The sequence below is a fragment of the Chelonoidis abingdonii genome, chromosome 2 (assembly GCF_003597395.2).
Source record: "Chelonoidis abingdonii isolate Lonesome George chromosome 2, CheloAbing_2.0, whole genome shotgun sequence".
Classification (NCBI taxonomy): Eukaryota; Metazoa; Chordata; order Testudines; family Testudinidae; genus Chelonoidis; species Chelonoidis abingdonii.
In genome coordinates, this window is record NC_133770.1 from 116,371,499 (window position 1) to 116,387,915 (window position 16,417).

General features: G+C 41.1%; 1 protein-coding gene across 1 annotated transcript in view; it reads right to left on the reverse strand.

Annotated features, from left to right (window-relative positions):
• EPB41L4B (erythrocyte membrane protein band 4.1 like 4B) overlaps nt 1-16,417 on the reverse strand; it is a 305,664-nt gene that overhangs the window by 61,570 nt on the left and 227,677 nt on the right. Inside the window, 1 exon segment of the mRNA XM_075063387.1 lies at nt 9,442-9,509. Coding sequence (XP_074919488.1) covers nt 9,442-9,509 — 68 coding nt within the window.

Consider the following 16,417-nt stretch of genomic DNA (forward strand, 5'->3'; position numbering starts at 1 on the left):
TGATTCTTGGTTTAGCTGTGTCAATTCTGCGTGAGTCTATCTGTAATGTTTTCAGAGAGCATAGCAGAAATCTAAGCTACATTTGGTGACATAACTAAAAAAAAAACAAAAAAAAAACAGTCCCAGTGCCTGGTTGTCTTAATGCACAGCACTTAAATACTTGCAGAGTTCTATATTGTGAAAATTTGTTTTGATTGTAATAGAGCTTTTTACTACTTTAACCCCTCAGGTCGTTACTGGATTTTTTCTTCCACACAGGCACAGAGTGGCTCTACTTGTTTAGCAGCCGTCCTCACTGTACAAGACAGCACTGGACCCCACAGTTCAAACTGTAATACTGCACTAGTGCACAAAGTAAAACGGAAAAGGGATGTGGGCCTCCAAACTGAAATACAATCATTTGCCTTTATCTGTGAGAAAAGCTGTGTCCCCGGAACTACAAAAGCCTTCATCTGATAAAACAGTACAACGTAGTCTAGCACAACTGATTATACAAAACACAGTGGCATAAACAAGATAAAAGTAAGCAGCAGATAAATACTATACATGCCAGAGTGCTAACTTCTAAGAATTTCAGCCTGGTCTTTTTGAAAAAGTTTGTAAACTTAGGCTTGTACAAAAGAAAAGGAAAATCTGATTTTATCTCCAAACTTAACCATCCTTATTCATGCTGAGCAGCACCTTATTTTGCAAATATCCGCACTGATCTACTACGCAGCATGAGTAAGGATGAGAATCTACTCCAGACTGTGGAACAAAATGGCCTTTCTATAGACGCTATGATGTGGATGAATATGGAAAGCTATCCATCTTGCACACATACATCATCAAGAGAAGATCTCTGCTTCTAATTCTCTTCAAGTAAACTTTTCAAAAATGCCTAAGTGTATTACGAGCTTATGTCACATTGAAAGTCACTGGGAATTTAAGTCCTTAGGTCACTTTTGAAAATGGGATTTAGGATCTCAGGGCCATATTTTAAAAGATATTTAAGTGCCTAACTAGGGTGACCAGATGAGAGGGAGAAAATATCAGGACACATTGGGGGGGGGAGTCCACGGTGGAGGAGGAAAAAAAAAAGCCGAGTGGTGTCAGCGGAGCAGCAAAAATAAGTAAATAAATAAAAAAGGCGAGTGCTGCCAGTGGAACGAAATATTGGGACAAATTGTGTCCTGACCAAAGATCAGTTGGGACGTGGAACAAACACCTAAATATCTGGAAGGTCCCAATTTTATCAAGATGTCTGGTTACCCTATGCCTAACTCTCACTGAAATCAGGGGATACCTAAATACCTTTAAAATATGGCCCTAAATCACTTGAGGCTTTTTTGAAAAGTTTACCACAGATGAACTGGATTATAATATTTGCCTCTCTTTCAGTTGTTCATTACTACAAATGCGATAGGGCAACCTACCATGGCATTAGAACACAAACAGCACAAGGACATGGGGCAGAAATCATTGTAACATAATCATAGACCGTCAGTGCATATGGATTCTTTGGCAGAGTTACTCTAATCCAGCGGTTCTCAAACTCCATTGCACTGCAACCTCTTCTGACAACAAAAATTACTGTATGACCCTGGGACGGGGGACTGAAGCTTGAGCCCACCCAAGCCCTGTCACCCAGCCAGGGAGGCTAAAGCTCAAGCCCCACCACCCTGCGTGGTGGGGGAAGGAACAAAGACAAAACCCAAGATACTCAACCCCAGGCAGCGGGCCGGTAACCTGAGCTCCACCACCCAGGGCTGAAGCCCTCAGGCTTTGGCATCAAACCTGGGCAGAGAGGCTCGGGCTTGGGCTTGGGCTTCGGCTTCAGACTCGGGTAGTGGAGCTTGGGCTTCAGCCCGGGGGGAGTGGGACTCAAGCTTGGGTTTTGGCCCTGGAGGAGTGGGGATCGGGCTTCAGCCCCAGGACTCAGCAAGTTTAACACCTGTGCTGGCAACCCCATTAAAGCAGGGCCGTGACCCACCTGGGGGTCCTGACCCACAGTTTGACAACTCTTGTTCTAATCACATTGTATCTGATGAACTAGGATGCTTTACAGTGACACTCTCAATTTGAAGTTTTGATACGGATTGATTTCAAAATATTTAATTTCTGATGCAACACTCTTCAAATAGTATGCTCTTAATTTTGTTTTAATTCCATTAAAATATTATAAAGGATTTTTCTGCTCCCCTCCTGATGTTTATAAGGGCTGCTTTGTTATGGGAAGAGTGGACAGCCCTGACAACATCAGTAAAAAATGTTCTCGGGTCTTATGTTACTTGTCCATGTAAGCAATTGCTGAAGTTCCCATAGGGTAAAGAATATAAGAACGGCCATACTGGGTCAGACCAAAGGTCCATCCAGCCCAGTATCCTGTCTACCGACAGTGACCAAATGTCAGGTTCCCCAGAGGGAGTGTACCTAACAGGTAATGATCAAGTGATTTCTCTCCTGCCATCCATCTCCACCCTCTGACAAACAGAGGCTAGGGACAGCATTCCTTACCCATCCTGCCTAATAGCCATTAATGGACTTAACCTCCATGAATTTATCTAGTTCTCTTTTAAACCCTGTTATAGTCCTAGCCTTCACAACCTCCGCAAGTAAGGAGTTCCACAAGTTGACTGTGCACTGTGTGAAGAACCTCCTTTTATTTGTTTGAAACCTGCTGCCGTATAATTTCATTGTGGTCTTTGTCTTATAATATGGAACAAGTAATAACTTTCCTTATTCAACTTCCTCCATACCAAACGCAGATTTTATAATACTCCTACTCATTAACATAGCCCCCCTAGTTCGACTTCTGTGTTCTCAAGGTAGAGTCCTAGCCTTGTTAATCTCTTCGCCAATAGGGACTGTCCAAACTCTAAGTATTTTAGTTGCCTTCTCGTAACCTTTACTAATGCCAGGTATATCTTTTAGAGATGAAGGAGAGCACATCTGTTATGCATATTCCAGCATGTGGGCGAATACCATAGTATTTATATAGGGCAATAAGAGTATTATCGCAGCACGCTATGTTCTACTTTTAAGTGATGCCTAACATCCTGTGTGCTTTTTTGGACTGCCACGCAACACTGCATGGACATCGTCAGAGAACTATCCACGATGACTCCAAGATCCGTTCTGATTACTTGTAGCAAATTAGACCCAATCAGACTTGATAGTTTGTGCATTTTTCAATGTGCAATACTGACATTAGCACATTAAATTTCATTTGCCATTTTGTTGCCCAATCACTTAGTTTTGTGAGATCTTTTTGAAGTTCTTCACAGTCTGCTTTGGTCTTAACTATCTTGAGTAGTTTAGTATCATCTGCAACTTTGCCACCTCACTGTTTACCCCCTTTTCCAGATCATTTATGAATAAGTTGAATAGGATTGGTCCTAGGACTGACCCTTGGGGAACACCACTAGTTACCCCTCTCCATTCTGAAAATTTACCATTTATTCCTACCCTTTATTCCCTGCCTTTTAACCAGTTCTCAGTGCATGAAAGGATCTTCCCTCTTATCTCATGACAACTTAATTTACGTAAGAGCCTTTAGTGAGGGACCTTGTCAAAGGCTTTCTGGAAATCTAAGTACACTATGTCCACTGGATCCCCCTTTTCCATATGTTTGTTGACCCCTTCAAAGAACTGTAATAGATTAGTAAGACATGATTTCCCTTTACATAAACCATGTTGACTATTGCCCAACAATTTATGTTCTTCTGTGTGTCTGACAATTTTATTCTTTACTATTGTTTCAACTAATTTGTCTGGTACTGATGTTAGACTTACCGGTCTGTAATTGCCAGGATCACCTCTAGAGCCCTTTTTAAATATTGGTGTTACACTAGCTATCTTCCAGTCATCGGGTACAGAAGCCAATTTAAAGGACAGGTTACTAACCATAGTTAATAGTGCCTCAATTTCACATTTGAGTTTTCTCAGAACTCTTGGGTGAATGCCATCTGGTCCCGGTGACTTGTTACTGTTAAGTTTATCAATTAATTCCAAAACCTCCTTTAGTGACACTTCAATCTGTGACAATTCCTCAGATTTGTCACCTACAAAGGATGGTTCGGGTTTGGGAATCTCCCTAACATCCTCAGCTATGAAGACAGAAGCAAAGAATTCTAATGATATTATGTGATTGTGACACAGGGAGGGGAAATGGTCCATACAACTATGAATGAATGGGGAGGTTCCATGAGACAAACTATTGATATGGTCCTTGCCATGGAAAGGTTTCGAATCCCTACACCATCTACCATCCCAACCTATCAGAAAGGAAAAAAGAACTCCACAGTCTTAGCTCAAGGTCAAATAAAGGCTTAATCAAAAAAGAGGAGCTCTGTACGGCACTCTGAAGGCCAGTTAGCTAAAGCTTTGCTGGACCCCAAAGGGAATGAGTTTTACCACTGAGGAGAGTCTAATAAGAGAGCCCTAACATGGGTATTTAAGAGTTGAAATCTAAGGACTGATGATAGGAGTATTTCATCTGTTCTCAAGGATCATGATGGTGCTTTGTGAAGGAGGCAATCTGTTTCTTAGCCAAGGGGTTACTTGGTCATACAGGGTTTCACAGACCAAAACTAACACATTGAACTAAATCTACAAGCAGATGGCAAGGCAATACTCTGCATGAAGCAAAGGTGTAATGTGCTTACACTAACCCATTTCTAAATAAGCAAGCAGGCCATTAGCTACAGCTTTTGAATAGTCCTCAAGAGAAGCCTAAGAAAAGGCTAGAAAATGACAATGGTACAGGAGACTGGATCCAGTTTTCATGAACAAGCAGAGACTGTAACCTTTTGGGATCAGAAATGGAAAAACTGCTACTGACACAGCAAACCCAGGAGAAGTTAGAATTCATAAGGAATTCAAAGACTGCAGGCCTCTCAGGTACAGGGTAGACATAGAACCACGGAAACATAGGGCTGGAAGGGACTTGAAGGAGTCATCAAATCCAGCCCCCTACTCTGAGGCAGGACCAAAAAACCTAGACCATCTCTGGCAGGTGTCTGCCCAATCTGTTCTTATAAAGGGGATTCTATAATGATAGGGATTCCACAACCTCCCTTAGAAGTCTGTCCCAGATCTTAACTACCCTGATAGTTAGACAGTTTTTCCTAATGTCTAAGATGAATCTCCCTTGAGGCAGGTTAAGCCCATTTCTTCTTGTCCTACCTTCTGTGGACACGGAGAACAACTAATCCCCATCCTCTTTATAGCAACCCTTAACATAGTTGAAGATTATCAAGTCCCCCTCAGTCTTCTCTTCTTCAGACTAAACATGCCCAGTTTTTTAAACCATTCCTCACAGGTCAGGTTGTCTAAACCTATCATCAGTTTTATTGCTTTCCTCTGGATTTTCTACAACTTTTCCACATCTCTTTCAAAATGTGGCACCTAGAGTTGAACACTGTACTAGTAGTTAAAATTTCCCATTACTGCCAGTTATTTCTGTTATTTGCTATTTACCCTATCAATATATTGAACATAGCCACAATCTATGTAAATTGTTTTAGTGGATTCACTCCACTAAGCCACATCGCCTCTGTTCTATCCAGATAGAGCATCAGTGAACTCATTCTCATCTGGGTCAATGCCTTGGGTAGGCAAACAAGAAAGCAGCACCATCTGGATCTAATGAAAATGAAATGCAGAGCTGAATGTCCTGAGTATACAGATGGCGCCATAGCCCAAACCCTCTCACAGTGTCTCATAATAGCGTCAGACATATGTTGCCTGAGTGGAATTCTTTTCAGTCTTGAGATAAGAGGGTCCATTGGGTGGATGAACAATTACTCCACACCAACCTCCTGCTGACCTCCCAGAAAGGGAAAAATAGAGCCACAGAAAATCAATCCCATCCACCTTGCTAGATCCCACAGGCATGTCTGCAACATCTGTTGATCAACAGTAGAAAGAGACAGTGGATGTAATAAAATCAGCATGGACACATACAGAGTGTTGATTAACTAGTTCCCTCCTTAGCAACATTAGAGAGAGCACGAAAAGAAAGCCCAGATCAGTAATGGGCAGTAAATAATTGTAATCTTCTACTCAGGATTCCTATTCTCAAGGAGTTTGTGAAACTCATGTATTTCATAAAGAGCTTTTATAAACATGTATATAGTTTGTTTTTTAAGTAACAAAAAATTCAGATTTTTCTGGACTACCATACAGAAGTCCCCACTAGATAGACCTAAGAACTGAATTTAATAACTAAGCTTAAGTTTGGATTTAAACTAGTCATGTCTGAACCAGGTTCTATGTCAGTTTGACTTGCCAAACCATGTTAAAAATAAAATAAACAGGAGAAAAGGAGACCCCTAGCCCTCAAAATCAAACCAAAACAAAAAACATTTCAAGTCATATATCAGAAAGAAGCAATGAAAGAAAATTAAATTAAAATACAGGTCAAAATAAAACAGAAAACACCCCTCCAGCCCCACCCCATTTTTTCCTTGGCAGCTTACCTTTAAATTATATTTTGATATTATTCTCAGTTTTATGTTTACGCCAAACTTGTGGTTATTTGGAAATTACTTAGATGATATTTGGTCTGTAGTGCAGTCATTGATTTCGAGAATTGGAATGGTCATTACTACCTAACTGAGGTGAATCAGCTTTGAGTACTCATTAATGTGCAGTTCTACTCTTAAAAGTGACTTAAAATGGCATTTGGGGGTTCCATGTTTACAATTACTCAGTCATGCCATGGCATGGCCCAGTTGGTCCCTGTCCACCCCAAACTGTACTTGAAGGGAGCCCTTTGCATGTGGCCCCCTTTTCTGATTGCATGGAAACCATGTTGTTGAGGGAGGGAAATCAGATGCCTCTAAGGCACGACCCTCCCCTGCCAGAGGTCTACCTTCTTCTACCCCACCTTCCCGACCTCACAGAAGCCTGTCAGCAGGTCTAGGATCCATATGAGAGGGATGAAGATTGAGCAGCATGAGCATGAACAAGGGCATGCTGGGGGTGGGGACAGGGGATGTGAGTCCTCCTACTTTCTGGCTCCACTGAGAACCTCTGCAAAAAATAATAGAGCAAGGCACCGCTGTAGCTTGGGGTTCCCTGTTAATGAGATTCCAAGGACCCTACCTTCCTACTTACCCTCCCCACCCCAAGGGATCTGTGCTAATCCCTGGAAATCTGCCAGATTTGAGGGCTAGCCCTGCAAACTTTTCTACAGAGGGCAAGCCCTCCAATGGGTTGGTATGAGGGATCTGCACCAGGGGATTCCTCACAAAGAATTCCTCTCCCAAAACTTCCTGCCCCATAGCTTTTCTGTGGAATGGGGTATTGTCTGGGCCCAAATGTGCACTTTACAAGTACAAAGTGGTTCTGAAGGAGTTTTAGTTGAAAAATCCATTCAGCTGTCAATTAAAAACCTTATATATCCAAATAGCCTGATCTGGTACGTGCAGTATTGCCAGGCCCGGGCATTCAAACATAACGACTCAGACTCCAAAAAGTCATGAGACTTCAAAATAATAAATATTGGGTTCTTTTTATCTGCTTTCATTGTTTGAGCATTTAAGAGTTGTGTTTTCAAGCTTTTCTTTGCAGCCATGGGGGCTGGTAATTTACTTTTTTTAAAAATTACATCAGAATCTCAGCTTTCATGTGACGCCAGAAGCTGAGGATTCAAGAAAAACAGCAAAATGTCACAAGAGAGCCAGCAACACTGTAAGTAAAATATTCTGCTGGTACAATTTCCTTGGTGTCACTGACGTGGTAAAGGGCATGTATTGTGGTACCGTATGTTCAGATGAAAGGAAAACGGGTGAAAAACGTGTTACAGAAATGGAGGGAACAGAGCACAGTTACAGAGGGAAGCCAAGAAAGGCAGTCAGTGAGATACTTTATTTATATCCCCAATAATTTCCAAATTAATTAAAATAATGGAGTTGTGTCCAAACCTGTGGCCCATTAGGCTCTGAACTGTGGCTGTTAGGGGGTGACTTTGTTAAGAAAACATATTTGATTATGAATTATGAATACGTCTTGCCCTCTGATTTATGAAGTTGAGTGTTTGAATCAGTCTCATTAATACTGAGAGGAGGTGGAGTTACCAGGTCCCCATCAGTGCCAGGAGCAGCTCTGGTATGAGTTGGGAGTGCTTTGATCAGTTGCTGTCCCTGTCTTATCGTAGCTGCTCAGCAGCTCCTCCTGTTGGCATCTTGTTGCACCACAAGAGAGGGAAGAGGAGAGGGAGAAAAGAATACCTGTGCTTGATTCATCACCTGCAATCCTGCCAGACTGACAGCCCAAGAGAGAGCAGGACAGGTGCTCAACTAGTTCTGCCTGAGCCTAGGGAAATACAACCATTGACTGAGGACCCATGAGCTTTTTGAAATAATATGTTCATTCTTCAGGGTGAAAAGGTTAGATAATTCTGTAATGAAGTCACCAACAAGCTACCACAATTAGCTGTTTGACAGCCTGCTTGACGACAATACTGAACATCAATTTATTCCTATCTGAAACTGCTCTGAGAGTGACCCTTCTGACACTAATGATGAATAAAATGATGTTACTACCATTCACGTAAAGGCAGCATGCTTCCAAATATCCCACATAGGAAAGTTCTCTTTTAAAAAAAAACAAAAAACCAAACCTGTTATATTAAGAACGTATTCTCTGGGATTCAAACAAAACATTAAAGTATGACACTCTTTTACGTGGCTATCTGAAAAAGGAAAATTCCTGTGAGAAGAATCAGCTTCCAGTGCAACAGAAATGCAATCCAAACCAGCCCTTCCTGCAGATCAAGAAATCCAAAGAAACACGTTTTCTGTGCACTAAAACAAATGCTCCCTTTTCCACCATTAAAATAATTCCAGGAAACAGAAAGAAACATGAACAGCCAACAAGGGCTGTGTTTGTGCAATACCTAGCACAATGGGGTCCTGGTCCATGACTGAGGTTCCTCGTTGCTACTGCAATAATACAAATATTTCAACAGTAGCAGCAGCATCTGAAGATTTCATTAATTTAGAAACAGCAGCGTTGCATCAGAGTGGAAATCAGATTCAAAATACAGAGAACAGAGATTATATTTTAAAGATACTCTGAGTTTTAGTAAACTCAACTTAAAGGTTATGATTCTTATACATATTTTCTACCCAAAATGCTTTTTCTTTTTTGCTCTTTGCAAAACTGACATGGTCTACACAAATTTTTCCAAGTCTTTCTCCTGCCTGAATTTTGATGTGGAGATTTTGAAGACTGTATATACTTAAGATACACGGTTTAAACACAACCTCACTACAGGTTGTAGTTTGAAAAAAAAATGCACTGTATAATCAGGTTGCTGCTTGCCAGACTTCCCACAGTAATTGACATATGTATATATGGATTTGGCATGCATACTGTAGGCAGCGTTTTGAAAATGTTGTACTATGTAATGTATTTATTTGATGTTTTCCCTACAAACAAGAAGTAACAGACCTTACATTAGGGTCCTGCAGACTGGAGGCCTTACTGGTATTTACAAATGGTGTCTCTTCTTTCCCCACCTGCTAAAGGAAAGAGACATAGTTTAGTATAATGTCAATATATTTATGGTATATAGTTATAGGTTTATAGTATGGTATATATTTATAGGATTTTATAGTATAATATATTTACTATATAACTATTTCTACAAATTGTTTCGTTTTGTTTTCCATTTACTCCTGTTGAGATTCATTTAAAAGTTGATCAGCTGTAGAATACAGGGCACAGTATAATAGTATTGTGGGAAGATGATCTTTTTGGAAAAAACACGGATATAAATGCATATTCCATAAAATATTTGAGCATAGGTAGTGGAACCATTGAAACCAAACATACCTTTTTTTCTTCTATTTAACCCCTCCCCAAAACTAAACTATGTGCAGATTATTTCCACCTGCATATCCACAGCCTAATTAGAATCCCCACACCAAATCTCATAATTCTTCAGACACTGAAAAGTTAACAGAAAAAGTAATACCTCTACAAACAATTAGTCTCTACATAAAATCCACAAAGAGCTCTCCAATCCACCATTCCCCTACAAGCCACAAACCCGTCTCTCTTGTATACTTTGTCTACAAATGCTGGAAAAACAACTATGTATAGACGTAATATTGCTTAAATGAAATTACCAAACAAAGCAGCACTGCAGCTAATTTGATTTAGCCATTTATTACTCGTCAACGTAGATCCAAGACTCCAATATCCACATATCACCAGCGCAATATTGTACCTGGTCCCCATCCACTATACTAATACTGTCTACAAACACTAAAGTATCTCCGTATCTATAGTAGACTAGAGGGTCAATGACTTTAACCTACTGTATTTAAAGGACAGAGAGGAGTTAGTGCAATTTATTACTTATTGTATTAATTTTTCATTGTTTATTAAAAACAACAACACTTAACATGTAGATTTTTTTTTAATACTTGGAGCACTTTAGAAATCTATAATTAACCTACAAAACTGATTAGATACTTTTCTTTAAGTATTTCCACACTACATGTGTGGCTCACAATTGGGCTGGGTATGGGACAAAGCAAAATGAATTCTTAAATTTCTGAGTTTCAAAAGTTTAGGTTTTTTTTTTCCAAACAACAACTTGTAGTGAAGTTGTGTTTAAAATCTATATATTCACAATCGAGCTCAGTCTTAAAATGTTTTTCTTTAGGGAATGAGGAAAAAAACTGAATCACAGTTAACGTAAGTGGGCTTCAGAAGTTAGTACTTTGCTCTTTAATATTTATGGTTGGTGGTGATGCTTCACATAAAACTGCTGTATTTCTGAATGTTGAAAATATGAATGCAGCTGTCACAGACTTAACACACAGTCTCTTCTGTCCAAATGATATTTTAATCATGTGCATTGTTAAATGATATTTAGCTAGTTCCTTACTATTTGACAAACCGACTCTTTAAAAATCACAACTTTTACTTTATTCCAATATTAAAATTACCAAACTGAAAATGGGGAGTGACCTGAATTTTAAGATGCACTTGAACATAATAATAGAAAACAGAGTTTTATTACTGAGAATGGAGCACAGGAAGATTACAAAGGTCAGCAATTATAGCGGCAAACGAAATTATTAAAATTCCATCTACTTCAGCATTATGAGATGAGTGTTGCCTTTAGCCGGCTATGGGAGGGATCCAGAATATTACTGGCTAATAACTGTTTCCCCCAGTCCTGTGACCTACACTTGAAGTTAAGGGCATGATTCGCAGCTTGTGTAGACATACTCATACTCGCTCTCAGTGCGCTAATATGCTAAAAATAGTAGGGTGGCATCAGTAAGAAGAGGCCTGAGCTAGCTGCCACGAGTTCAACCCCCCCTAGACCCACTGCGTATGCACCTGTGGCGGCTAGTCTGTGACACTGCTCATGTTGCCCATGCTATCATGGCCACAATACTACGTTTAGCTTGATGAGAGCTAGCACAAGAATACCTGCACAAGCTAGGAATCACAGCTCTAGCTCCACGTGCAGATGAAGCCTTAATCCCAAGGCCATTGCTACCTCCCCAGCTCGGATCTACACTGGAACATGGAGCCAGCTTAATGGAAGCTCAGGAAAAACATTATTTTCTACATATTGAGGGCTTTTTCATTATTATTTTCATCTTCTTCATTATTATTTTATGCTTTATGGGATAGAAAGTAAATATTGAAAGTGGGTATTGTAGAAGAATAGTCCCGACAAGAAATTCTACCTGTAAATTATATTACTGAGAAGGGCTCCAGCATTCTGGAAACTGGGCTGCTCCTGTTTTTGCAGGATCAGGTAGTTAAACCAGCCAGCTGACAGAATGCTTTTGGTCTTGTTTCCTTCTAACATGGCAAACCACCCTCACTAACCAGTGAGCAACTTCCTCCGCATATCTGAAAGCATCTAACCCATAACTTGAAACAAGAACTAATACAAGGCAAAATTCCCATGAGAGTGTCCAGATTGTTGGAGCTCCTTGAAAAAATACAAATGTTATAACCAAGATTCATCTTTCTGTTCAGAGATACCCAATAATCTGAAAAAGGGGTTTTGTCTAGAACTACCCAATATCTGATAGGAAATTTATTTCAGCAACTAGTCAGAGAGGTCCCTGTGGACTACTAAACTCAGGAACCTTCATTGTTAGAGGCTCTGACATCCAAATAGTAATGATGTATGAAGGTAGAAATGCAGCGACATGTGGCTGGCTCAGCAGACTTTTTCCACTGAGGCAGATTCTCTCTTTGGCCAGAAGTCAGCCACACTGTAAGAGAAATGAGCTTTAATGCCTGTGGGGTATGGCAGGCCATCTGGTACATATGCTTCCTTTGGACACAGTCAGATCCATTTAATTATTACCAAAAGGGAAACAGCCTGGCCCTTGTTGCAGCCAGTACTTCAAGCTCTTTGACGCTATGGATCCTAATGCCATCCATAGAATGCCAGGCTCTTTCCTTATCTGAGACTGGCCCAGGGCAAAGAAAAAGGAAATTAATGTTCTGACTTCAATGAAAAATGGTTTGGATAAAACTGCCAACAGGGCAACAAGTTACTTTATAATTGGGGAAAAATAAGACAAAGGAAGTGACAGGACAGAGGCACTAGCTTGCATGCTCTCCATAGATAAGTAATTGCTAAGAAAAGCTACTATTATTGAGAGCCAAAATAAGAATGCTGAAGGGAGAAGTCCAGAGCTTAAGAAGCACCAAACTTAGACTCCAGTTGCTTAAGCGATCTGCCCAGATTTCACCTAATTCTGGGCTTCTGATTTCTAGAGATGCTGACCACCCACTGCTTCCATTGCTGCTGAACCAGGATTTATGACATGCCCTTCTTTAGCTTCTCCTCTAAGCACAAGGATGATCCTCAAACAAAGCCTGTGGGTGGAGGGAGAGTGGGAATCAGATATCTAATGATCTTCTAAGAGTCCCACTGATGTAGGAAAGCTGTTAGGAGGAGTTCAGAGTGCTTTCTGGGAATGAGGCCATATCTCCGAGCAGCTGAAGGGCTTGCCTAGCAGATGGATTCTGCATAAACCTGAGCTTTTTCATTACGTTGGTGACCTTTTCCACTGTCTTTTAAAGGGAAGACTATCCCCTGTGGAGGCGTCAAATACAGCCCCTGAATGGACTCTCTATTGTGCGGGGCTGAGGATCCACCTACAAGCTGTGTGACTGTGATGGAGATGGGCCAGAGGAGCACACAAAGTTCACTGCAGTAGTCTTTTCTATGACTAATTCAGACTAGGACTTAGGCACAGGAGACTCTGCAGGGTGTCACTGCAGTGCAGGCAAGCAAGCGACCCAGTGAGCTACTGTGAGGCATTGGGGTCTCGAACTCAGGTCTGCGGATCCCCAGGCAGCCCTAATACAAAAAGCCAACACCAGGCATCTCGTGAATACCAGCAGGGAGTCTGGTCTGGTGAACCTTAGCTCACCATAAGCACTTCCCACAATGGTCCCAACTGGAGGAGACTTGCAACCAGAGTCATTCTTTAAGCCAGAAGGTGGCACAGGAAGTTGTGAATCCTGGCTGGCTGCTTTATTGTCTCCTGCTGTCTTGCCTGATTCCTGCCTTCCTGTCCTGTTTCTCCCTGCCTGCCTTGTTCCAGATTACAACCTGCTGTTACACCCACCCCTGGCTACTGACTCCGGCTCTGACCCTCGGCTCAATTCCTGACTCTGACCCACAGCTTGACTCCTGACTCTGTCTCTATCTCTGACCTCTAGTTCCTGACTCTTGTTCTGACCACTAGGTCCGACTGCCTATATCCCTGTTCACAACAGCTATACTGTATGTATGTGTGTGCCCAGCTTCCTAAACAAAGAATCCCCCTTGTGTTTACATCACCGTATTCCTGCCTCCTCTTTATCACAAGAGGCATTATAGTCAGCATTATGCCAGTTCCACATAAGGAACATCTTGTTTTCCCCTTCTGACTTCATGAATCAGCCCAAAGGTTGACTGAAGCACCTGATCCCATTCAAAGACAGCCAGGCTGCTGACTGGGGGAGAAAAGGTTCTGAAAGCTGATTTTTTGGAGGTTCCTGATTATGCAAAAAGGAGGGGGAGCAACACCGTTTCCAGATTACTGGAATCCTCCAAGCAGAAGGACAGCAATCTTAATGGCTCAATGGCCCTGCTTCCCCCTGCACATCTGCCGGTCTGAAATGAAACCAAGGAACTCTGAAGCACATGGAATACTTTTCAAGTCCCTGCTAACGTACTCAACCACGCTCTCATTCTATTTCATAAGCTAAGCAGCAAGGTCACTGGGAAAAGAAGCCTTCAAGGAAAACCCTGGTGCAGAAAGTGTTGTTGGTATTTTAGCAGGAAGGACTCTTTCTCTGCTATCAGAATAGCATCACAGTCAGCTCTTTGAGGTAGGAATTATCTTTTTCTTCTGTGTTTGTACACTGCCTAGTACAATAGGATCCTGATCCATGACTGGGGCTCCCAGGTGCTATTGCATGGCCAATAATAAAAAATAATACTTGTATCATTTAGTTGTCGTCATTTTTGTCACTCCTTTTTGAGTAGAGTTGCTGATTCCCTTATAATGGTTACTGTATTCCACCTAATGATGCTCCCTCATCCTACATTCCCTGAAGCCCTATCTTTCTATACCTCTGCCTCCCTTTATTTCCAGCCTACTCACTTTTAAAGTTAAACAAATCTGTTTCCTTTGACAGACAGAATATAGCCAATTTGAATTATAACCATTTAAATTCCATTGTTATGAACAATTATAACTGAAGTGATCTCACATTCGTTGGAGTAGGAGTTGAGAGTATCACAACAATTATTTCTTTTTACTTAGCTTTGAATTTGAGAGGGAATGTATTGCTCATCCAAGCGGGTGACTAACAGCAATGACTTTAGCAAGACATTGTGCAAAGAGGCCTATACAAGCTTCTTTCTCTACACACACACACACACACACACACACACACACACACACACACACACACACACACACACACACACACACACACACACACACACACACACCCCCCGAAGGCACAGCACTTCAGCCTGGACCTGTTATTCTCCTGTTCTGGCTCTCTTAAATTGAGACTGTCAGATTATGCAGGGATGTGCAATATCTACAAGGAGGACCAAGACGATATCAGCAAATTTGCATTATTTCCAAGCAAATCTTGGGTATAAAATGTAATCCATGATGGAGAACAGACTGATATGCTTGATATTTTCATCATTTCACAATATTTGAGTAGCCATCTAGCAAAAGGCAGGAACTCCTCCAGGCATCCAGAGGTATTTATCCAAGTCCTGTTATTTTTCACATAAGAGTATAAATCCTCCAGAATCTTTCCTGAACTAAACTCATTTTCTCCTGTGACCTTATTATGATTTCCAGAAGTGAATAAAGCACTTAAAACCCAAATCATATTGATAGTAATGCAACATATTTCCTTGCGGCAGCCTTTGGGGAAAAATTGAAAACCACATACACCAACTTCTTTGGGTACTGCCACTTTGAAGAGTCTTTACAAACAACTGAGTTTAATTACTCCTGAAAGAACAACATGATGAAAAGGCAAAGGCCCACCAAAGATATAGCTAGGAAAGCCACTGATGAGTGTCACCTCAGTTGTACTCCATTGCTACCTTCAATAATGTGTGGATCAAATTTTCGTTTGCATTTGTAGCAAACAGAACAAAATGTAGCATGAAATACGATCAAAACAAATTCTGAGCTACATCTCTAATGGTGAATGAAATATGTTCCAGTAGTTCTAGGCAAGGGCAGTTAGCACAGGGCAACTTCACATCTTAGTTATTTACATTAAGATTATGTCCTAGCCCATAGACTGGCAATACACATCTCAGAGCAAAAGTACATCATTGGTATGTAAGGTTTTTTAGAGGCAAGGGGGAGAGAAAAAAATAAGGTAATCTCCAGTAGTCTAAAAATATTGCATAGATATAAACTCGTGAACAAGTTTTAATACTCTCTTTGTACCAAATTCTAGCATCATGTGCAACCCCCAATGAAGTCTCTGCCATATGATCTGAATATATTCTTCTAGGTTAGAGATAAGACATCAGATTCACTCTTGTTGTAATTTCATGGACTTATGGACCCCAAGGAGTAGGGACTGCCCATGGGGGAAGAGGAGGTGAAGTGAAAACTAATGGAGAAAATAAGCATCTGTTGTGGAAGGCACACTGGATAAGAACACCGCATACCTTTCCAGCCAAGAGACAAAAACCCAGGTTGGGGAAGTCCTTCCACTGGGAGGGGATGAGCAAGGACGTTGCCAAGTATGTCTGGTCTTGTGAGGTGTGCCAAAGAGTGGGAAAGCCCCAAGACCAGGTCAAGGCTCCTCTCCAGCCACTTCCCATAATAGAGGTCCCATTTCAGCGAGTAGCTGTGGATATTCTGGGTCCTTTCCCAAGAAAGACGCCCAG